Source organism: Bidens hawaiensis, unplaced genomic scaffold, assembly GCF_021521415.1.
Source record: "Bidens hawaiensis isolate Kalapana, Puna unplaced genomic scaffold, B.hawaiensis_p1.1 tig00026606_1, whole genome shotgun sequence".
NCBI lineage: Eukaryota > Viridiplantae > Streptophyta > Magnoliopsida > Asterales > Asteraceae > Bidens > Bidens hawaiensis.
Window position 1 is genome coordinate 187642 of NW_027494274.1, and position 25468 is coordinate 213109.

Genomic DNA, 25468 nt, shown 5'->3' on the forward strand with positions numbered 1-25468 from the left:
GCCAGAGGAATCTTGATTATGAATACTGAAGCCTATATCATTATTAAAATTTAATGCTGGAATGCCTCTGTTTTTGCTTTTAGCTGTATAATATTTATGCTGCAATAGGTTTCTTATACTCATAATGGGTAACTCATTTGGCAAATAGACCTCACCACAACATTAAATATAGTACTACTTTCTTAAGAGTCAAATTTGATATGTCATTTAACATCAGTAAGTTACCAAAATTTGATACAACAGAGTGAAAGAATTAGATAGCTCAATTCTATTGTTGTGTTTGTTTATACAAGGAATCAAGAACAATTGAAATCATTAACCAGGAGCCATATAAGGTTGAAATGGATGATGTATTGATGATCCATCCTGTTTTTCAAAGATGAGGAAATTAAAATTTCTCAGAATCAGTAAGATACACTTTACTCAAGGTCTTAATTATCTTTCGAACGATCTTCGAATTCTGGAATGGCATGGTTGTTCATTGAAGTCCTTGCCTTCAATGTTTGAACCTAGCTAAGCATATTTATTTATCAACTTGAAATGTGTTATAGCCAACTGGAAACACTCTGGGAAAAAAAACTTGTAAGCATTGTCTACATAGTCTTGATTTTATATAAATGCAAGCTAGAAATCTGAAAATTTCCCTCTCACTGAACAGGATCTGCCTAATTTGAGATCTATTGACTGTAGCTTTTCAAAGGATTTGACCAAAATACCTGACTTGCCATCAACACCAAGGCTTGTGCAATTAGCCTTAAAGGCTGCACAAAACTGAAAGATCTACACGGATCTGTTCTTTCTCATAAATCTCAGTGGGTGTAGAAATCTTCAGAGTTGTGGCAGAAGCAAAATGGAAATGGACCTAAGATCTGATAAATCTTGTGACACTTATTCTCTCCGGCTGCTCAAATCTTGAATATGTTCCTGATTTTGGTGATAAAATGAAGTGCTTAGAGCGTCTGTATGTAGATGGAACTAACATCATGAAGTTACCAGAAAGCTTGGGAGGATTGTGTAATTTGAGGAAGTTTGATGCAAGTGAGACTTTTATACAAGAGATTCCTCTGTCCATTCATTACCTCAAAAGATTAAGATTTCTAAATGCTCGTAGATGTCAGCTTTTACCCCAAAGCAGAGGTTTTCTTTTTACAAAGATGGACATTTTATCTGGTTTGAGGGAACTTGACTTGAGTTATTGCAATCTATATGTGGTTCCTGATTGTATTGGTTTATTAGTAAATTTGGATCTATCTGGAAATGATATAGCTTCTCTGCCCGCCAACATCAGTCTCCTCTCAAATCTGAGAACGCTTTGTTTGAATAATTGCAAGAGGCTTCAGTCACTACCAAAACTTTCAGTAGTAAATGAAGACACTCTTTATGGACTTCAGATGAGATTCAATTACATTATCTCAGAAAAAAAGGTAGATTTGTCTAAATTTCATGCTGCGAGCAACAATACTAGTCCAATGGTGTCCTGTCTGAACTGCCCTAAAGTAGCAGAGAATGAAAGCGGTGGCCATCTTGCAGAAAGAATATTAAATGGTTACCTTCAGGTCTCTCTCTCTCTCTCTCTCTCTCTCTCTCTCTCTCTCTCATGTGTGGTGTGTGTGTGATTTGGGCAATCTTTAGTTCTAGTAGCTTGAATTGCAAGTTGACATTTGCCCCCATCTCGTTTACTACTTTCATTTGTATAATTTTTTATTATATGTTTGCAGTTTACGGGCAAAATATTGGACAACACCAGAAGCTGTTTTTGAGTTGGTGCTGGAAGTGAAATTCCATTTGATTTCTATGTGCTAAGATCTGATGAAAGTGTGACCCTTGAAGGCCCATGGATCGGAGTTGTTATATGTGCCGTTGTAGCTTTACACACATTGATGCTGCTATGGAAACTAAATATGTGGTAACAGCTCATGTTTATATTGGTGAAAAACATTGGCGGATTCCTGTCCCTATAAGCTTCTTGGCAGCCGGATTGGAGAGCCAATTGGTTTTCTACTAGACAAGAGCAGATGACCTACAAAGGAGTCTAGATTCAGATGAAAAGAATAGCTTTAAGTTTTCGTTAGGCATGGCGCCACAAGGTGAACAACTTTATTTCGTATTTATCACATAATTTTTCTGAGGCTGAAAAGGGATTACTCCACAGAATAGTAACCAGGTTTCTAAATTGTTCCAATCAAGTCACTCATAAAATCTTTTGTTCCAATTAGATCAATAAAGTTTCATTTTTGTTCAAATCCTAGATATTTTACCCGCATACCAGGTAATCTAGGTTTTTTCTCATTTTTAAATTAATTAAATAAATATAATATAGAAGACCTGAACGTTATTCATCATACACAATTACAACTTCCATCTTCAAACCCTACCAGCCCTAGTACCATCGTCTTATTCAATCGACCATCTTTACATACGTCAAGAACACATCTTTATCAATATTGATGCCGAATCAAGAACCAGATTTAACAACTAGTGTTGAGGAGGAAGTCCACATATCCAACAACGATCACAACATGGCTTCAGTACCAATCGAACAAGAGGTGTGTTTATTTTACCTTTACTTCTTAATTCTTGCACACCAACTGCTCGATAAATTGTCGATGTGAGACTTGCGTTATTTTTGTGCATGCCAACTGCTCGATAAAATGCCTATGTGACCCGGACCGACCCGCACCGGAACCGGAACCGTTTACATGAAATTATGAAACCCGGAATTTGACCATTTGCAAATGGGCCGGTCCAGGTTTTGAAACAGTTTACACCACACCCCGTTTTGCATGCATAAATGGTTTATTCAATGAAGTAGCCTGCATATGAACATTCTGTTGGAAATTTTGGTCTACATATGCATGTTCTTCACTTGTTGGTGTTATAACTTATGATCTTAGATGCTAAATTTTGAATTTGAGAAGCTATAATCCAGAAGACTCCTTTATTTTTTATCACTTTACTTTAAAATAAGCCGTAAAATTAACCGAACCAAGTTGTTAGAAAAAGGAGTAGAAATCTTACTTGAACCAGTTCATTCAGGCTCAAAGTAGAGTCAGCAACAAGGATATATATCACAGAACAATTATTTTAAACCACTTTATTCGAACCAACTGTATTGTAATTGTTTCACCACATTTTTTAACAGAATATTAAAAAGTGTGTGTGTGTGTAAACAAGTTTAAAAATATGTAGCTAGATACAAAAAGAAAGTCTAAAATGACACCTTTATACATTACTAAACGAGCACTATATATAAACCAGCTTGCTGATTCATTTTTCATCAGTACACACGTACACAAAAAGAAACAAAACACACACACATTTTAAAAACTTGTTTCATCCATTTAAAAAGCGTAAATTTACTTTGTCAGGTGAACTTAGAAGATACTATACGTAATAATGATGATGTTGATGTTCATGATCCTTTCTTGGATTTACTTTGTTTTGACAACGATGATGGGGATGAAGTTGATCTTAGTTCTGTTGAAGATTGGAGTGGAAGTGAACAAGACTATGAAAAGGATGTGGAGGATGAAGATTATGAGGATGTAGATGTTGTGTATCCTTGTTATGTTCCTAATCAGGATTGGAAATTGGCAAAGCCCGTAGTGTCAATGAAATTTGAGAGTCCCGCACAACTGAAAGACATGCTAACTGATTATGGTGTTGCAAATGGTCACCAATTAGTGTTTCACGGTAAACGACCACAATAGGTTGTTAGTAAGATGCGGGACCAAAGAAATTGAAGACGACGTGAATGGGGGGAAAAAGAATGTGTGGAAGTGTCCATTTAGGCTTTGGGCCTCTAGGATTAAAGAGGATGATTCTTTTCAAATAAAATCACTAAATGATAAGCATACATGCTCAAGGAAGTTTTATTTGGGTTTGCTTGTTACGTATACTTGGATTGTAAAACAATTTTTCAAACAAATAATTCAAAATCCCGAAATTAGTTATAGGAAAATACAAGAAGATATCCTAAAAAAGTACTAGTGCAAAGTGAGTCCTGGTCATTGTGGTAGAGCAAGAGATAAGGTATTGAATGACTATGAGGGTGGGTTGAAAGAGCATTATGCAAGACTTTCAGATTATCAAGCAGAGATATTGGAAACAAACCCGGGGAGTACTGTGAAGATGATCGTGGAAACGACGCCAAATGGAGAAGTTTATTTTAGTGGTTACTATATTTGTTTTAAAGCTATTAAAGATGGGTGGATTAGTGGTTGTAGGAAAGTTATTTGTTTAGATGGATGTTTTCTGAAAAATCATGGTCAGTTACTCTCGGCTACTGGAAGAGACGCGAATAATCATATTTTTCCTTTAGCATGGGCTGTTGTGTCTGTTGAGAATAAAGAAAACTGGAAATGGTTTCTTAATCTATTGCGGGTTGACATTGAAATGGAAGGTGGACTTGGACTAACTCTAATTTGCGATCAACATAAGGTACTTTGTACTTATTGCACACCTATCTATATGTTGTTTATAACTTCTATGTTATGTTTTTGTATTGAATAGGGAATTATAGAGGCCGTAAAGGATGTATCTCCAAATGCCGAGCACACGCAGTATACAAGACACATTTATGCTAACTTTATAAAGAAATTTCGTGGGCTTCAATCTAAAAATTTGTTTTGGGCTCCTGCAAAGTCCACTAGTAAGCAATGGTTTGAAAGGCATATGAAAGAGTTGAAAACCAGTAGTAAGGGTGCGTATGATCATCTTATGGAAAGAAATTCGATTACTTGGTCAAGAGCTTTTTTTGAAGTTGGTAGGGCATGTGATGCATTCTAGAATGGAATGAGTGAAAGCTTTAATTCGCGCATATGAACCGCACGAAGGAAGCCCATTATCAGTATGTTAGAAGATATTAAAAGATTTGTGATGCGTAAAATGTTCTTAATGGCGAAAAAATCGGAAAGATTTGAACATGAAGTCTGCCCTATAATCAGAAAAAAAAACTAGAAGATATTAAAAAGAAACAAAGGTAATGGTTATATTTTTTTCTTTTTCTTATATTGTAATGAATTTTAATAGACTTTTGAGTTGATGATGTAGGCACTATGAAGTTACTCCCAACGGTAACAACATATTTGAAGTAAGGAGTGAAAAAATGCATATGTAGTGAAGATTCGGGAACAAACTTGCACGTGCAGATCGTGGCAATTGTCAGGCATCTCTTGTGTTCATAGGGTAGCAGCTTTAGGGTTCATCAACATAAACCCAGAAACTTATGTCAGCAATTGGTTTACAAAAGGCATGTTTAAGGAAGCATATAAACATTGTATCAAACCGTTGAAAGGAAGTATGCATTGGCCTAAAACAGATGATATTAAACCCCTACCTCCAAAAGAAAGACGAATGCCTGGTAGACCATCAGTGAAAAGGAAAAGAGACCCTTTAGAGAAAGAAAAGAAGAACAAAAAAGTTGGAACTGCAAGAAAGGTGACTTGTCAAAACTGCAAAGATACTGGACATAACATTAGGTCTTGCACGAAGGAGAAAAAAGATCCACAACCAAAGGTGGCAAGAGCTAAAGGTAGAAATAAAAAAGAAGAGTCAAGAAGTGTGAGCCGCGAGGGGGTAGAGTAGGTGATTATACTCGGTTAGACACATTTTTGGTGTATTTAGTCTCTGTTTGTGGGGTATTTGGGATATTTTTGACCCATTTGGGCTTATCAGAATCGTTTGGATTTATTTTGGTTTATTTTGACATGCTAAGATTTTTGGTGTAATTTGAATGTTTGAGCATTTAAGATGTTTACTTTGGTTCATTTTGATATGGTAAAGTTGAAATTTTATCACTGTTTAATCATGTTCTTGTATAACAATATAATTAAAAGGGTCGTAATTTTTCATATTTTTGTTAAAAAATTGGTATTGTTTATCAAAGGTTGTAATATTTATAGAGAAAGTGATGTTTTTTGCCATTAAAATTTTTTTTTTTGAACATTTTCGCAATTTTTTAAAAATTTCTCAATTTATTGCAATATTTCGAAATATTTTTTGCAAATTTTCCGAATTTTAAAATTATTTTTCATAATTTTTACTAATTTTTGCAACCTTTAAAAATTATTATGCATGTCAAATTAATTTAAAAATGAAAAAAACCTAGATTACCTGCTATGCAGGTAAAATATCTAGAATTGGAACAAAAATGAAACTTTAGTGACCTGATTGGATCAAAAGATTTTATGAGTGACTTGATTGGAATAATTTAGAAACATGATTACTATTCTATGAAGTAATCCCGGCTGAAAATGGTTACTATTATGAAATTTAATGCAACTTGAAGAGAAAACACAATACTTTTTTTTTTTTTTTTTTTTGAGATCAGGGTCAATGTAGATACTAGCAACACATGTGCCTTTTACTCATGAGTATATGTTTTAAGTTAACTGATTTATCTAAGGTGGACAAACAATGTTAAATGTATTTTGGAAGTTGGTTTGATAACAATTTAGAAAATGAATTACTTTTTAGTTTATCAACAGTTGATTAAAGAAGCAATCACCACAGGTTTAGGTTTAGCAAATTACCAGTTTAACAAATATAACCCTGAATAGAAAATCACGCAAGCATGTGATTTTGTTTAAATTGTTCAACCCAGTTTAGTTAATTAACCAACCCAAAATCAAATTATTCCCAATGAAAAAGAGAAACGATGATTTGAATAAAAGAGTAAAAACGATTAAATTAATCAAATTGACAATTGTATCCAAAAAGGCTTAACATGCTTACAAAATTCAATCCTAATCTAAAAACAATAAATGTTAAACGGTTACTCACACAAACCCTACACCTGAGGTGATATCGAATGGATTAGTCCTCATAGTAACGAAGAGAAAAAAAAGTTGTCACTAAAAAGTTTTCATCGAAAACAATTAATTCTAACCTTACGCTTCTTCAACTATGAATTTATGAAAACGAAAAGAAAATAAACTCCCTCGTTTCGTTAGAATTGTGCTGTCAAAAAACTCCAAAAGTGTCCCATCGCCAAAGTCTGCTATGTTCTATATCCCAAAACCCTTGTCCAATGTGTTGTCCTAAAAATATTATCCGCAGTATGCTGTATGCAAAACCGGTTTTCCCAAAAAAAATCCCTTATGCGATATGTTGTAGACGTCAAAGAAACTTCCATCAGAATCCTTTCCTTTGCATTATTGGCCCATGTACCTTCACAACAATATTTAACTAGTGGCTTTTAAGAGTTAGCTCCAATCAAGGGACCTGCAAAGTGCCAAAACAAATAGTTCACTTTTCATTGACATTTATATTTATCAATGGCCAGTTTAATTCAATTTTATTGTTTTAGTTCGTTTTCTCTATAACCTACAAAATATAAAAAACCACTTGATATAATATATATTTTATACCATATCAATGCATTTATATTATAATTAACGTACAATTGAGTGTACATAAAATGCACCGATTAGCATAAAAATATAAGTTGCTATATAGTGAAAAAAAAAATAAATATATTGCAGATTGTAAATTACAAGTTATCAAATTTGGAGTCCGTTTTATCCGTAAGGAACACGTTATGCAGCTGAAAATGCTTGAAGCTTCTACAACTAGGGTGGTGCACCATCTGTTTGGAGCTACTTATTATCCTTTCGCACGGCAACAATATGAACATTCTAGCAAAAACATTCCTTCGTTTCTGTCAATCTTCTATCAACCATGACCTCACCAGGAGTATCACAACATTCATCTGTGACTATGGGAAACAACAGTACGCATTGGTCGACATACATAAAATTGTTAAAGGCTTAATCGAAATCAACCGAGAAGTTTTAAGGGAATTCAAAGAAGAATGGATTCATACGGAGTTGTTTCCTTTGTTTTATGACTACTATCAAATCATCCATGGAACTTCTGAACTTTACAACGACTTTTTAAGGTTGCTGAAACATGCATCTGACAGCTGGTTGAGTTTAAAGTTGGCATTGGAGCAAATTCTGGCAAAAAGTAGAGCAGACAACGATTATAGCTACAGAGAGATGCTAGAACAACTTAATGATCTTGAAGCTTCTGAAGGTCTCAGATTTTGTGATAATTTCATCATAACATTTGCACTTTTCTGTCAGCAAACAGTTGCTTTTTCAAGTCACTTTAATGAAGAGTTTCAAGATAATAAAAAGTTCAAGTCAGTGAACACATCGGCGAAAGTATCAAGTATAACAATTACAGGCATTTTTAGTATTCTGGCTGCATATATGTGTACTGACAAGCTATCACAAGAGATGAAAGGTGCAGGCTCATATTCTATGTGGTTGCATTTGATCCATAGTATTTTAAGCAAAAATGAACGGTTTTCTGCCAAGGGAAGTTATGGAAGGGAGTTGCGAATCTGGGAATTTTTAGATTGTGCAATTGTTGTACAAGATCTAAAATTAAAGATGGCTCGATTTGCTTCTTTTACTCGTCCGAATGAGAAGGAGATGATTATTGTAATAAATAAGCTTGAGAAAATGATGGATAACATCTCAGTGGCCATTGAAGATATGCGTAGGCATTCTCATCTATATAGCCTTGATATAAGTGATGCAAGAATTACAATGAATCAGTTTATTGTAGATAGTAATTTACAGTTGTCTGTCACTGGAGTTCGGTTTTTGCTGCCCTGTGAAGAACAACAATATGAAAGCCCTGTGAGTGAGGCGATGACTGTTACGTATCAAGCAACTTTATCTCTAATTCACAGTGGTATATACGTGGTTATGAAGAAAAGGAAGCTGACAGTTCAAGTCTCCTCTCCTGTCATTCCTGCATCCATGACACCACCACCAGCATAATAAGAATAATCTCTCGTCCCTTTTACGTAGGAAGTGAAACATATTCCCTGGATTACGTCCATATATAAAGTAATTACTGTGTCTACATGCAATCAACCAAGAAGGTTTTACGGTTTTATGTGAATTCAAGGTTGAATGGGGGCGTCATCCACAGGTGTTTCATTTAGTGAATGACTACTATAAAATCTGCTTCCAAACATCTCAGCTTTACAATGATTTTGTAAGCTTGCTGAAAGGTCAACGCGACAGGTGGTTGAGTGTAATGATGCGATTGAAGGAAGTTGTGGTAAACTGGAGACGAGCCGGTGATTACCAGCATTCTGAAGAAGAGATGATATTAGATCTTGATTTTGATGGAAGTTTTACGCTATCTGGTGATTTTATGACATCGCTAGCAAATATATGTAAGCAAACAGCTGCTTTTACAAGACAGTTCAATGAAGAGATCCTAGAGTTGAAGTCAGTGAAGCTATTGGCCAAAGTATCAAGCGGACTTGTTGTAGGTGTTTTCAGTGTGATGGATGCTTATATGGTTGATCCTAGACCCCCTCCTATGGATGGAAGAGAAACCTTGACATCTTGGTGGTTACATTTTATCCGATGTTTTTCATGGAAGAGTCCTGTTAGGATTAAACGCACACACGAACCGAACACATACACGAAAGCAATAAACGAACACGAGGATTTAAGGTGGTTCGGTTTAAACTGACCTACGTCCACGGGTGGCAACTAGGTATTCTTTATTGAGTGACAAATAATTACAAGTACATAGGTTGTTTAAATAGAGGCTGAACCAGGGTTTGTAAATTATTGAACAAGAAATCTAAACCGGGCCGGGCTTCGGTCCGGCCACCTTACACCCGTCTGTCATTTGAACTTCAAATAATAAACCGAGCCTACACCAAAAGGCCTACAAAACCCAACAATCTCCCACTCGGAGGCCTTAAGTACTCTCGTCTGCACTCCTGATTGTACTTCTGTAATATGAGCATTACACATCTTCTAGTTGCCACCGCCTTCTCATTAATGAACCTGAAGGCCCGTTGAAGCTCCCTGGAGCTCCAACACGTCAGTCACGGTTAAAACTGCCCCTGAACCGTTCTCTGTCCCTACCGGCTCACACTGTAACGAACTACCGGATCCTGAGATAACCTGAGAACAAACACTCTCCATATTCAGCAAGTAATTCACTAGAGAGACTTTTACAGCAGGAATACTGGTTTTCTTAATCCACTGTCGACCTGGAACTGTAACTGAAACACGACCTGTGTTCCTACTGTCACGATATCCCCAACTGATTTAACCTTCCTAGTTCGTTCATCCTAAATCTTCACTTGGGCTCTGGGTTTGTTACTTGCAAAACGAACCTTCTTCTGCCCACGAGATTTTGTGAACCGGATTTTGTCTTTCACAAAAACTAGATCCACTCCTTTTGGTGACATATCGACCATATATAACGAACCCATTTTCTTGCCACGAGCAACCACGAGATTCCCTTTGACTACCTTCCACTGCCCATTCCTGAACTTAACATCGTAACCCTGGTCATCCAACTGCCCGACTAAAATCAAACGTTTCTTCAAACTTGGAATAACCCTGACGTCTTTCAAAATCCAAGAAGTACCGGCTAAAGTTATCAAATCAACATCTCCCATACCCGTAACCTCTAAAATATCACCGTTCGCAAGTCGAACCTTTCCAAAATCCCCAAACTTAAGATTCTTCATCGTTTCACTACAGTGAGTGGCATGAAACGATGCACCAGAATCCATCACCCAAAAATCAACGTTACTCTCAACACTGCAAACCAAAGCCTCATCACTACTGACCCCGTCATCTGTGTCGTCTTCTGTAACGTTCACCTCTTTCTTACCATTCGGACACTGACTTCAACTCGACCCCGTCATCGTTTCAATATCTTTACGAGTCTTAGACTAGCTCCTCTTCCTGCTCCCGCTGCCTCGCTGTTTTCCCCTACCTCTACCTTCTGTGACTAACATATTGCCTGATGATTCACCTGAACTTTTGCGTCTTGAATCTTCTCCCAGAATCAGGTCCCGAATCCCATTAAAGGTAATTTTTGTAGACGAACTACAAACCGCAGTCACTATTTGCAACCAACTGTCGGGCAAAGAGGATAATAACAATAGGGTTTGAACTTCATCATCAAACTTAATGTCAACGGACACTAAGCGGGACAAGATCGAATTAAGATTATTGATATGCGTTGTAACTAACCCACCCTCTTTCATTCTTGTTGTCACAAGCTCTCGGATAAGATAGACTTTATTCGCTGCCGAAGGCTTCTCATACATGTTGGACAATGCCTCCATTATTCCACGTGCTGTGGTTTCCTTCATGATGTTAAACGCCAAATCTTCCGACAATGACAAAGTAATGCAAGCCCTAGCTTTCTTGTCTAACTTCTTCCAATCTGCTTCTAACATCTTTTCTGGTTTTTCATCCTCAAGCACTATATCCAAGTCTTTCTGACAAAGTAGCGCTTCAATCTGCATCTTCCACCAACCAAATTTCTGTCTATCAAACTTCTGTATCGAACCTTTTCCGTCTTCTGCCATGACAATGACTAAGCGAAAACCTGGATAAAAACAGAGATAGACACACAATGGCACGGTCCTAAACTTAACGGTTGTTCTACTAAACTCTGTTAAACAATCAACCTATTTAACGCAGCGGTAATAACGAACTGTAAAATTAGAAACTTAAACTTTAAACCGAAACGATAAAACCTGACAAGCGCGGTTGGCACTGGTTATCCGTTTCTTTAAATAATTTCTTCTGACTTAACAACGGTTCTTCAAATAATAGAATCTTGATTCAACTGTTCTTGACTCGTATTTTGCTAAACCGGACCTCGACCCAAATTTATATATGACAAAGCAACCAAAAGGAATATTAATTCACCCCAAATTAATTCAACCTGCTTTCCTTGTTCTACGGCCCACACCAAAAGTAGCCTAATAAAAAAACAAAGAAAGCTTCTGTTGCAATTCAAAGTCACAAAATTCTATTGGTCAAAATCAACTGCACTTCTTTCACAAACAGAACTCGCACGTCCTTCTTCTTCGTGACAAACCCTACGCCGGAAACATATAATTCGTTCTTTACTCAGTGATTAGAAGCACCTCTTGACTTCAAGTTTATGCAAATCTCACTCGTCGGCTTAACTGCCTTACCCAAAGAATTCTTGCGGCGGTAAACGGTTGCGATGCGGTGTTTGACTTTCATAACAGAACCTAACCTGATCGACGATATCTGGATCGAGAAACCCTGACCGGCGATTCACTGGTGACGACGGTGAGCGGCAGCAACAAACCTAGGGTAGCGACGTCTACCGGTGGAACCCTAAAACTGATCTGGTGTGGCGACGGCGTACGAGACTGGTTCAACGTGCTCTTCGTGTGAACCGAACCTGGCTTTGATACCACTTGTTAGGATTATACGCACACACGAACCGAACACATACACGAAAGCAATAAACGAACACGAGGATTTAACGTGATTCGGTCTAAACTGACCCACGTCCACGGGTGGCAACTAGGTATTCTTTATTGAGTGACAAATAATTACAAGTACATAGGCTGTTTAAATAGAGGCTAAACCAGGGTTTGTAAATTATTGAACAAGAAATCTAAACTGGCCACCCTACACCCGTCTGTCCTTTGGACTTCAAATAATAAACCGAGCCTACACCAAAAGGCCTACGAAACCCAACAAGTCCTCTAAGGAAGATTGAACAAATGGTTATAAATGATATTTTGGACATTGATTTCCGTCTATTAATCACAAAGAAAAAAATTTACGATTTTCTACGTAGAAAGTAAAATCCGAAGCTGTCTTATATTGCTGATAAAGAGGATATGGTGCTTGTAATAGATACTGCTGCCAAGAAAATAAATGAGTTGTCAGTGACTATAGAAGAAATGCATAGGCATGCTGATACAGTAAATGATGTTATAATGAAGGCAGGAATAAGTTTGGAACTAAGGGACAGTCACATGTTGCCTGTAAAATGCAAAAGGTAGATCACGTTAATTTGCAAGGGTGATTACATGAACTAGTAACTTTTGATGTCTTGTATGCTGCTAAATATGCCAAATTTCATACAAATGTTTAATGTGCCTTATGCTGCTAAATATATTTACATAAATTAGTACTGGACGTGTCTCCTATGTTTTTTAATTGTTGACTATATGGCCGCTATCTTCTGCCAAAAATATAAATTAAAGTTAAAACAGTATGTAGTGTTGTTATTTTATTGTAATTTGATTAATTTGCTTGACCAATATAATCATAATAAACATTAAAAATGTTATTACTAAAGCAAACATGTTTTGAAAAGGTAAAAATAAAAACATGGAAGGTGTGTATTAAATTTGAAACTTTGTAGTTTCAATTTCATGTATATATATATTTTAAATTTTCTAATAAAATATTTAGAGCTTGTTTGGGATTGAGTTTCAAAACAACTTATTGACTTTTTTTGAAATTTATTTTAAAAAGTCAGGATTTGTGGCTTTTATAAAATAACTTTTTAACCCTTTCAAAAATCTAAAATAAAAAAAAATGTTTTTGTGATTGACAAACACTTTTTTAACTTACTGTTTTTTTAAAAAATCAATAAGCTAATAAACCATTATCAAACTCAATCCCAAAGATGCTCTTAGGTTGCTATATAACGGTAATTGCCTGTTAAACATGTTTTTTGACTTGTGATTTGTGAATACAATTATACGAACATTTTTTTTTTAAACATGATGAGTTCTTTCATTAAAAAAAATAATAATAAAAAACATGTGTTTTCATAGGTTGTTCAATAATTTAATCACAAAGACTACTCACATACATCAAAAAAACACAATAAAAGAAATCTAAAGCATTTTAGTATCATACATTTTTTTTTCAGGTTCAATCCAACTATTTTGATGGCCTAAAACGAGTAAGAAAACCAGGACCCTTTTTTAAAAAATTGGGTTCGTTTTTCTAAAACTCTGTTCATTTCACTCACTTTTAATTAAATAAATAGGCTAAATGAAAACCAAAATCGTTTCACTTCTATTTAGTGGGTGTTTGGGATTGCTTATTTTCAACAACTTATAACTTATTAACTTTTTGAAAAGTAATAAGGTGTTTGAGATTACTTATATTATGAGAGGAAAGTTTCATAAGTTACAATGTTTTAAATTATTAACTTAATGAAAATTATATGGAGGTAAAATAAGGAATCCAAAACACCCCTTTAGATACTCTATTTGTAATAACTTAATGAAAAATTATATGAAGGTAAAATAAGGAATCCAAAACACCCTATTAGATACTCTATTTTATAACCTGAGGTATAAGCTAGTAATTGAATTTTTAACCTTATAAGCACGAAACAAGTTTTGACGATAAGTTAGGAACTAGTCAAAGGTACTTAAATTACTTAAAAAGTTATTGAACAAATATTTATTTGAGAAAAATAAGAATGTCCTTAAAAGTCTAAAAGAAAATAGATATTTAGTTGCAATTTTGGGCTTTTAAGTCGTCCCCTTCTTGGGGTTGAATAGAAAAAAAGAAATTTAAAGTTGAGGAGGAAAAGAGAATCGAACATTGGTAAGCTAAGAAAAAGTAAGACGTAGTACCACTACATAATACAAATCTATTTCTATGATAACCGAAGTAAATTTTTTTTATATTACACATACGTATAACTTTGTTTTAAAATTGGGCCTTAAAACTTTAAGGTCTAAACCCTAACTTTACTTATTTATTCGGTACGTCCGACATTGTTTTTTGTTATTCACACATATAAAATACAAATAAATAACTAAAAGAACCTTTTCATAATTTGAAAAAAGAAAAAGTACTCACATCATTTGGTGTGATGACGAAGATGGTTTAGTTTTCAATACCTATTAGTGATGGTTTGTAAATATATCTCTGGTTGTTAATAAAAAAAACACACCCCCAAACATCACCACCACCTCCATATATAATTCCAAAATCATTATGATTTATATTTCCTTCATGCAGTTGTAATTATCATTTATATCAGCCAAAATATTTAGAAGATCAAATATAGAAATTTTAACTAATTAAGCAATACTTCAATAATACCAAACTCAGTTCTTCCTAAAATAAAAACATACCATGAACAACACGTTATTAAGACACTAATCACCCTAATTATGGATCAACACAACATACGATCGCTTGCGAACAAATTTCATCTTCGATTTCAGTCACCGCATCATCATTGAGATCAAAATCAAACACCACATTACCCTTCTTGCCCGACAAACCAACCTCTTCGGGTACAACTTCATCGTACTTGATGTCCGCCACCTTCAACTTCTTTGCCTGATCATTCTTAAAATCTTGTCGGCCTCTTTTGCTTTTGACTTTTCCGGTCGCATTCCATTGCGGTAGCGCCAATGTCAAATCAGCCACCGAACCACCAAACTCTTCCTCGTTAATACTCACATCATCATCATCCGAAGGAAACAATGCTTTTCGGACGATAATCTCACTGCAGTTTTCAAGGGTTTCGGGCAACACCTCACGCCATTCCGAAGAGGTGTGAAAACACATGTGACGGTAAAGGGTGTGTCCGGATTTAACATACTTGTGACACAAGAAACACATGAAGTTGTCGTAGTCGTCGGTACACGGCAAAACGAGTCGGGTAGATTTACCGTTCTTCATATTAATCGATCAAGAATCTGCAAAATATTATCAAATTACAAAAGTTGTTTGAATGAGAATAATAATCAAGAACGGAGAGTAGAGTAATAATACGTTTTTGTTCGGTGGATATTCCGGTAACGTTTGCCGCAATGATTTTGGAAACCCTAGCAGGATTGATCGACGCTGGATGGTAATTCAATAGCAATATGAGTTTCTATGGGGTTCTTGGTATATATAACGATATTTACAAATCAGCTTAGGCGGTTGATAATTAGGAATCCAATGTTTGAATTCTTATTTTTACAAATAAGCCCTTCTAGTCATATAAGTTTGATGACCTCTTAAATTTATAAACATATGCATTTGTATTTGTATGTAACAAACTATTAAATTTGAAATCCGAAAATTTAAAAATGTCCCACAAGCAATCACGAATTAAACATGTTTCTAGAGTCAAAAGAAATATAGAATGATGTTTCCTAGTTTTATTTGGTTGAAATAGTTATCGGTTAAATGAATATAAGCATACACATTTGTATATTTGTATGTAACACCTTATTAAATTTAAAATTAGAAAATTTAAAAATGTCTGTAAAGCAGTCACCAATTAAAGATGCCTATGTAGTCATAAATAGATAAATAAAGAATGACCAGACAAGTGCATGCGCGATGTAATGGGAACACACAGACCATTGATAATGGTTTGGGTTCAATTTTAATGGTTATTTTTTGGATTTTTATGACAAAAAACTGCTACTAATGGTTTAATTTTAATACAAAAACCATCGAAACCGGATCGCAAACGCTGCTACGTAATGTTAATTTTTTAACTAAAAAAACTATAACAATATCATTCTCAAATTAAAGAGAATAAAATTCTTGTTTATATGGTGCCATTTTTTAGAAAAAATATTAACGTATGAAAAAATTATGACTGTTTAAAAATCGTGGGCAGAAGTTGAGTTAAATGTTAAATTAAAAGGAAAATATATGATTAAAAGTTAAAGGGCCAAGTTTGTAATTACTATTTAAATTTATAAAAATTAATTAAAGTTGAAGGGATAAGATTGTAACTATGTTTAATAATTAGTTGAATATTTTCAATTAGACCATTTTATTCCTCTTTAACATGCTTTGTATGTTGTACAATATGCTTGTTAATTTGTTAATTACTTAGGTGCTGTTTGTTTTTACAGAGGTAAAATGTCTGCAGTCTGCGGACCATATCTGCAATCATCTGTATCAGAAGAGGCGGACCAAACCTCTGTAGTCTGCAAAAAAAAGACTGTTTGTTTTTTAACGTCTGCAGACTACTAAAATAAAACAGAAATCTTTAAATAAGCTAAAACTTAAATAAAAAAGTCATTCAATATCGAAATTTAAATAATAGTCAAATAACAGTACAATAATATTCATAAAACAACAAGAACATTTTTTTCAAATAATCTATTCGGTACTTTTCATTAACTGCTCCACAATTTCATCTCGTAACTGCGTCATATATTCACGATCTGATGCAGTGTCATGCGCTTCAACCTCGTCTTCATCAGCAACGTGCACATGAGTATTTCTGAATGACACATCGGGTTGATCCTAAGATAAAAAACAATAATTGTTTTAATGTATAAATCTAATATAAGAAATCAAACCAAAACATAATAAATATTCAAAATACAAGAAATCAAACCAAAACATAATAAATACTCAAAATAAATATAACAAATCTAATACAAGAAATCAAACCAAAACACAATAATTGTTTCAATGTACAAATCTAATACAAGCTTACCTCGACAAAGATTCCGGTGGTGGAGGTCGCGGTGGTGGAGGAGCGGCAGTGCGGCAGTGGAGCAGCGGCGGTGCGGTGCGGCGCGACAGCGGAGCAGCGGCGGTGGTGGAGTTCGCGGTGGTGGAGGTTGGGGAGGAGAAGAATGGGAGATGGTAGGGGAGGAGATGAAGGGAATGAGAAGGTAGAATGAAAGGAGGCTAGGGTTTGAAATAAGATGCAGAAGATGTGAAAAGAGGTTGGTCCACGTCTTCAGGGATAAGAGGACGCGAAGACGTTTTTTAATGAAATGTCTTCAGAACAACAAACAGTCTTCAAGCCTAAAGGTCTGCGTGTGGTCTACGCGACGCAGAGTACATAAGAGGCCAGGAATATCTTTTGGCAAAAAACAAACACCACCTTAATTTAAAAGCGACTTAATTTGTCCGTTCTTTCATGTATGATATATATAGTAATAGAAGTATAGATATAGATATAGATATAGATGTTTTGTAGATGTTTGGTTTGCTCGATATCGTTATTGATTAAATGAATCATAAAAGTAGCAGCTATTTTTATTGTTATTTATGGAAATGTAACTAAGATCAAGATGTATAAAAGGATAAAAACACACAAAGGAAATATATAAAATGTAATTTATTATATTGTATTTAACAAGTTAACCTTTCCAAGTTATAGTAAAACGTTTCCATGCTATAATATGGTGGTTTCTTGTTCTATTTGACCGATCGTTATTTTGATCGGACCAATGTTTTATTTCCTTTATGAAAATTCATTGATATGTCACTGATCACCACATTAACTTTGATGTAATCTAGAGCTGTGAACAAAATGAGCAAACACCACTTGTTTGTGCCCATGTATATAACTTCAAATATACAAAGGAGTGTTTTCGTTAGCCGAATCTAGTTCTATCTTTAGCCTAATTTTATTTAACCCGACTCAATCCGGTAACAAATAATGGTAAAAAGATTAATTATTTTGTCTATTCAATTCGGTTTTGAACTTTCATAAATCGGTTCGGTTCGTTTATCGGTTTCAACCACAATTTTTCACATCGAAAACGGAGCAAGGACTTCATTGGAGGAATAAAAACCTAAACTCGATCAAAGAATTCAACGAACCAACCATAAATCTTTTAATATTAACCGTGTTGACGAATTTTGTTAATACATTAAAATCTATTTATATGAAAATAACAAAATTAAACAATTAAATGAGCTTGCCTTAATCCTAGATACAATTGTTCATTTTGATTCAAATAAGTTTAATAAACACATTAGACCCCTATTGTAACCTTTTTTCTAGGCTTCAACGGAGATCAGTTAGAACGGGGGAGGAGAGCGAAAGGACCTTCCGCTAATTACATATGAATATTGGTGAGGCTGAGAATAATGAACGACGTTCTTGATCTTCCGAATTCCTTCATTATATATGTATTAGTTATCAATATTAAGCTTTTATAGGGGAATTTTCACGTTGATTTAGATAAATTAATTAATTTCAAATTTCACATAAAGAAATTTTTACTTAATGTTTGTTTTACAATGAAGATTAATAGAATCTAAGGCCAATCGTTTTAGATGGTTTGTTTGTTTTTTTTAGACAAATTGTTTTAACACATGGTCAGTTATGTGTTGCATTATCTAGAGTTGAAACAAAAAATAAAGTGAAACTACTAATTTTAATATGATGGATGAAGTTATAAATTAAATTACAAATATGAAGCATTGTGTAATTTATTCTGCATTATATTATATTTTTTATATGTTGAACATATTTTTTATATTTCACATTGTGCTATTATTTAAACAAATTTATTTATTCTAACCCGTGCTCTACACGGGTACCTAACCTAGTAAGTTTAATAAACACATTAGACCCCTATTGTAACCTTTTTTCTAGGCTTCAACGGAGATCAGTTAGAACGGGGGAGGAGAGCGAAAGGACCTTCCGCTAATTACATATGAATATTGGTGAGGCTGAGAATAATGAACAACGTTCTTGATCTTCCGAATTCCTTCATTATATATGTTAAAACCGAATATTGCCCCAATTGCTAACCCCACCATTATAATGCCTACGCATGTGATGCATAACATCAAACAACAGGTCTTCATTTATGGCAAACCAGTTGATTTAATCCTTGATATAGAATCCTAAAAATTTGCTCCTACAAAGATGGAGTTTGTACAAGTGAGTTTGAGAGGAAAGTTAATGATGATGGTGACCATACAATTTACAACTACATAAATAGAATGAACAAGGGACACACCATCATTTTATTAGTCATTTAAGTGGTTAAAAGTATTTGTAATCGTTCATTAGTTTAGAAAATTTGACTGGTGATGGTTTCACAAAGATAACAGAACGAATCATAGAGGCAAGTCAGCATATTGGTAGTCTAACATATCGAGAATATAGTGGAAGGTATACGATTGGTGAAAAAATAAAAATTAATTTCAATCTATATTTAAGGTTAGACCTTTCACCGTGGATGAGGAACACTACGTTTCCGAGTCTCATTTAACAAGAGGAGGGGAAGGAAAAGAAAGAAAAATATTAAAAAATCATGTTTCAGAGATTTTTTAAGAAGAAATGGGGAGGGGAAGGGAGGGAAAATGTTGGAAAATTTAACCATATTATCATCCTTCCAAATTTGAGAATCAACCGCAGAACCATTACATTCGCCCTCGTTCATAATCAAACCATCATCCGAAGAGGCTTCTTCATCAGAATCAGATGTTGAGTAAAATAGCATTTTTCGGACGATAATCTCACTGCAGTTTTCAAGGGTTTCGGGCAACACCTCACGCCATTCCGAAAAGGTGTGAAAACACATGTGACGGTAAAGGGTGTGTCCGGATTCAACATACTTGTGACACAAGAAACACATGAAGTTGTCGTAGTCGTCAGTACACGGCAGAACGAGTCGAGTAGGTTTACCGTCCTTCATAGTAATCGATCAAGAATCTGCAAAATATTATCAAATTACAAAAGTTGTTTGAATGAGAATAATAATCAAGAACGGAGAGTAGAGTAATAATACGTTTTTGTTCGGTGGATATTCCGGTAACGTTTGCCGCAATGATTTTGGAAACCCTAGCAGGATTGATCGACGCTGGATGGTAATTCAATAGCAATATGAATTTCTATGGGGTTCTTGGTATATATAACGGTATTTACAAATCAGCTTAGGCGGTTGATAATTAGGAATCCAATGTTTGAATTCTTATTTTTACAAATAAGCCCTTCTAGTCATATAAGTTAAACAACTAAATGAATGAAAATTTGGAAACATATGAACAGTTAGTTTGATGACCTTTTAAATTTACAAACATATGCATTTGTATGTACAATCACCAATTAAAATTGATGTTGTAGAGTCAAGAAATAAAGAATGATGTTTCGTAGTTTGATTCGGCTGAAATAGTTATTGGTTAAATAAAGAGTAAAGTGTCAAAATCGTTCTTGAGATTTGATCAAATATGTGACTTTCGTCTAAATAGTTTTGTTTTTGCAGCTGTACCACTGAGGTTTCCCATTTATTACCAATATCGTCCAAATCGCTAACACTGTTAATTTCCATCGTTAACTCAAGGACATTTATGTCATTTACCTCACCTACTTCATCTTCCCCACCACTTCATTCTAAAAGAAACCCTAAATGAAAAATCACTTGAACTTCCACCACCACCTCCCCCAACAACCACCACCAAGGCCACTGTGCTTTACTGTGTGTCTTTCACCTGCATGGTACAACACCCAATGATGATGGTGGTACGGAATCCAACGGCGGCGATAGTGGTTCCCCTGATTTTCATACGAGGGTTCGTCACCTGATTACAAAACAAACACAACGACAGTTACTAAGGCTATATGTAGTGAAAGGGCTACAAAATAGGGGGATTTTTGACACGTGGCCAAGGGGCGATATGCAGCCCAGAGGTGCGGTGATGTAGCCCACAAATCGCCCCTCCCACCTATAGTTGATCGTCGCGTCAGCATTTCCATAAACACACCGAAAACTTGACTTGTTTTAAATTTTTCGGTTTTGATTTTTATATGTTTATATATATTATAACGTCATTAATTAATTTTCATTGCACGTTTTCTATGTACCTTGAACTTTAGAATAGATTTTATATTTATACTTCCATTTAAAGTTTTCGGCTTAACCAAATTCCACACTATTCGGGTATAATTCGAAAAATATCCAAGTTATATAATTTCTTTCTTCATTATTAACATTATTTAAAGTTAGGGGCTAACGTGTAATTATATTTTTATTTCTAATTTAAAATAAATTAGAACTGAAAGGGCTAAACACGTAATTAGGTTAAAGATATTAAAATCAGCCCGTTTTTCCGATAAAGGATTCCGGTGGCCGGAAATCTGGCGCCGGTAGTGGCCAAAACACCCCCAAACCTCGTTGAAATTTCGATTAAATTGGTAACGGCCTTGGACTGAAGATTCAAGCAATAATAAACGACCATCGCGGCTTAATTCATGTGCTTTAAACCCCGTCTCCCCGTTCCCTGCTCCACGAAATTTCCGGCGAGATCAAATCACGCCGGCAGCCCCTAAAACCCATAAAAAGCATGTGATAAATCCAATTAATGGTTCATAACGCATTTAGACGAAATCAACAGACATTAATCTTCGCAAATCTTGGATATTAACAACTGAAACGAACCCCGTAATAACCGTTAACGACCGGAATAAATTAAAATCACAATTACATCCAATAATCAACAAACGCTCCAATTAGGACTATAAATAGGACCTTAGGCTCTGTCTAAACTCATTTCAATCATCAAACACATCTTTTATCCTCTCCTTAACCTCCGTTACCCTCCTAAGCTCCGAGCTCCGGCCATCGTCATTCTCCACTGTTCCGGCACCATTAAAGGTAAAAGATATATGGTTTTGAATCGTTTTAATCCATTAATCATAACCAAACTAACATATTCTAAGAGAACAGGGAACCGATCCAGAGATTAGATTTTCTAGGGTTTTGTTGTGGAAGATGAAGTTCACAAAATATATTTATATATATTAATTTTCTTAAATACACTGTTTAACATGCTGGCTCAACTGGTTTGAGCTGGAGGGCTTGAATGCAAGGACACGGATTCGAAACCCGGGTCAGACACTTGTTTTGCCATTATTTTTAAACTGCTTTTATTAATTACAATTAATTAAATAAATTATTTAAAAATAATTTTAAATCAATAAAATTATTATTAACTAAATATATATTTTATAACTTACTATAAATCAAGTAAAATCAAATATAAAAAAAACTATATTTACCGCTTTCACCTAAAAACCGACTTTTGTTTCGTTAAAAAACGTAAAACCCGAATCGCTATAATATTAAATACTTGTCCGTTAATATTACAATTCTTTTTCGACAACTTTAACTACGCTTGTAAACGAGGATAAAAATTAGACCAATTAATTCGTATGTCATAAATATTAAAGCCTCTTACTAATAATAATTAAATAGTATTAAAATAATTAAAGTCGTCAAATGAGTTTATAATTTGTTAGCTTCTAATTCGTTCACTTTAATCAAACTACATAATAAAACCTGTGCCTTGTAATTATCATAACTTTTATATTAATATAATATTAAATACTACGCATCGTTAAAATTTCATTAAATATATTATTATATGAAGGCCATAAAATGCTAATAAAAAAATTAACGTAATGCCTAATTCCTAAACTCAAATTGCTTAAACTTTATAATCCCGTTAGTTAGATTTTGCTTTTGTTTTTAATTGTAGTTCAAGAAGTTCAACCGTTCCGAGTTCTTTACCGCACTTCGGTTGCTTCGGTTTCATTATCATGTTTTCGGCTTATATTGCAACTTTAGCTTCGATTTCAAGTTGAGTTTTCTCACACCCCCTTTTTAAACGTTTTCATATTTTTGGGATAGTATATGTATCCTATTCAAAACTTCAAGTTTTATCATATTGCTTACAAACTACAACTCATTACATGGACTTGTGTGTTTACTTGATTACTTGCTCAGAATTACTTGCTCAGTGGTTGCCTCAATAAGTATGATCATACGCCCCCCTTTGCACTCAGGTCCATTTGTATCAAATGGAAAAGGGACCTCATATCCGAGTACGTTGGTAGCCCCAACTGGAAAGGACCTTCGTTTATTCTTTACACTCAGGTCCATTGCATCGAGTGTAAAGAACCCTTATGTGCTCATTTCACAAGTTTCATGGGATTGTATGATTTTTACGTATTATATCAAACCGTGGGATTCTCACCGGCTATGTTCATAGCTGACTTTATTTTATACATATGCTACAGGTATAGAGATACGAGGATGAAGGTTAAAAGACACATAACATGCTTATAGGATATTCAAAGAACAACTTATTGTTTCGTTTATTTATTTGTTTACAACTTATATTATTTGATAAACTTGTGTTACATGATGATTTAAATGAAATAATGTTATTATCACCTAATAGTGTCACGTGTGTTTGAGCAATCTGTACGTTGCACTCAGGCGTGTCCGTTTTAGCCGGGGTGTTACACCTTTGCTGCCTAGGAGGGCGGTGTTCTCGTTCTTTGTCACCCCCTAATTTCCGCCCATTACACTTAGTTTAATAAAACTTGTATTCATGCTCCCCTGTTATAGATTCGGAGAACAAAAGGCAAACTGAACCACCAAATCTTTGATTGTGAAATCGAGGAATGGGTTTATGCTGAACAATGACGCAAAATCATAAAATGGGTTTATGCTGAACAATGACGCAGATTTTGCCGTCGAGGTTTCGTAACTGTCTTTTCCTCCTCTCTGTCAGTCGATTTATCATCTCCCAATCTCACTAATTGAATATGATTTTGGTAGTTTATGTTACCGGAAATTAGTGTTGTCGGAGATGGTAAGTGGCGATAGGATGCGGTGTCGCCAAAAAATTAGATGTCCCGGGCCAAACTAAAAGGTCTTCAAACAAGTTCCAACACGATGATGATGGTGAATAAGAACAGGAGTGATCAGATTGGTGGTGAATTGGTGCTGGTGGGGATGGTGTGGTGGTGGGGTTTCAATGTGGTCTTGTGTAGGGGTTATTTTATTTAAGAAATAAATTAATTAAAAAGACAAATATACCCCTTATATAACGTTAAAAAACTAACGGAGTTTACGATTAGGACGACATTGGCAATAAATGGGAAACCTCAATTGTTCAGTTGCATAAACGAAAGCATTTGGACGAAAGTCGCATATTTGACCAAACCTTGAGGACGGTTTTGGCACTTTACTCGTTAAATGAGTTATAAAAATATACAATTTTTTTTAAATTTAAAAACATATACATTTGTATGTAAAATCTTATTAAATTTAAAATTAGAAAATTCAAAAATTTTTATAAACCAATCACCAATTAAAGATGTCTCTATAGTCATAAATAAAGAATGACCAAACAGGTGCACGCGCGATATAGCAGGAACACGTACCGTTGATAATGGTTTGGTTTTAATCTTTAACAGTTTTTTTTGTTGGTTTTTTATGACAAAAAACTTCTAGTGATGGTTTAATTTAAAAACCATCGAAACTAGATCGCAAACACCGCTATGTAAAATTTTATTTTTTTAACTAAAAAAACTATAGCAATATCATATTTAAATTAAATAGAATAAAATTCAAGTGTTTATGGTGCCATTTTTTTAAAAAAAAAAAAATATTAACATATGAAAAAATTATAATGTAGGTCCTCAAAGACGGGATCAAACAATTAGTTCTTGAATCAATCTCACTTGTATGCTAGTGGAAAATCACACACAAGCAACCGAGATCTCGGGTCATGTTTGGTTTGAGTTATTTTCTAAAAGATGAAAGAGATGGATAAGATAGAGAGAAACTGGGAGTTGGTAAGACTTGGTTTTCAATTTTTTTTTTGTATGCATAGAAGCTTGCACTATTTATGGTACAAATTCCATGCACCATTCATTCATCGTTCACGGACAATTGGGTCTTTGTTTACAATGGGTTAAGCCCAAATATACAAAGACTAAACGAAAATTAACTTAATACATTATGAAAAAATCGAACAAATACAAAAGACTTAAATATACAAAATGGGTCTTTTAGTATTTGTTGTAGCTTCCGTTTTCACTCCGTCTCGTACTCAACAGGAGAGTCACGATCAAATAGTTGGTTGTC

General features: G+C 34.7%; 1 protein-coding gene across 1 annotated transcript; it reads left to right on the forward strand.

Annotated features, from left to right (window-relative positions):
• Window positions 1-1834: 1834 nt before the first annotated feature.
• LOC143573637 (UPF0496 protein At4g34320-like) lies at window positions 1835-8795 on the forward strand. The gene is made up of 2 exons (XM_077058462.1): window positions 1835-2087; window positions 7485-8795. The coding sequence occupies exon 2, from the start codon at window positions 7629-7631 to the stop codon at window positions 8793-8795; it is 1167 nt and encodes a 388-aa protein (XP_076914577.1). The 5' UTR covers window positions 1835-2087; window positions 7485-7628.
• The last annotated feature ends 16673 nt before the right edge of the window (window positions 8796-25468 follow it).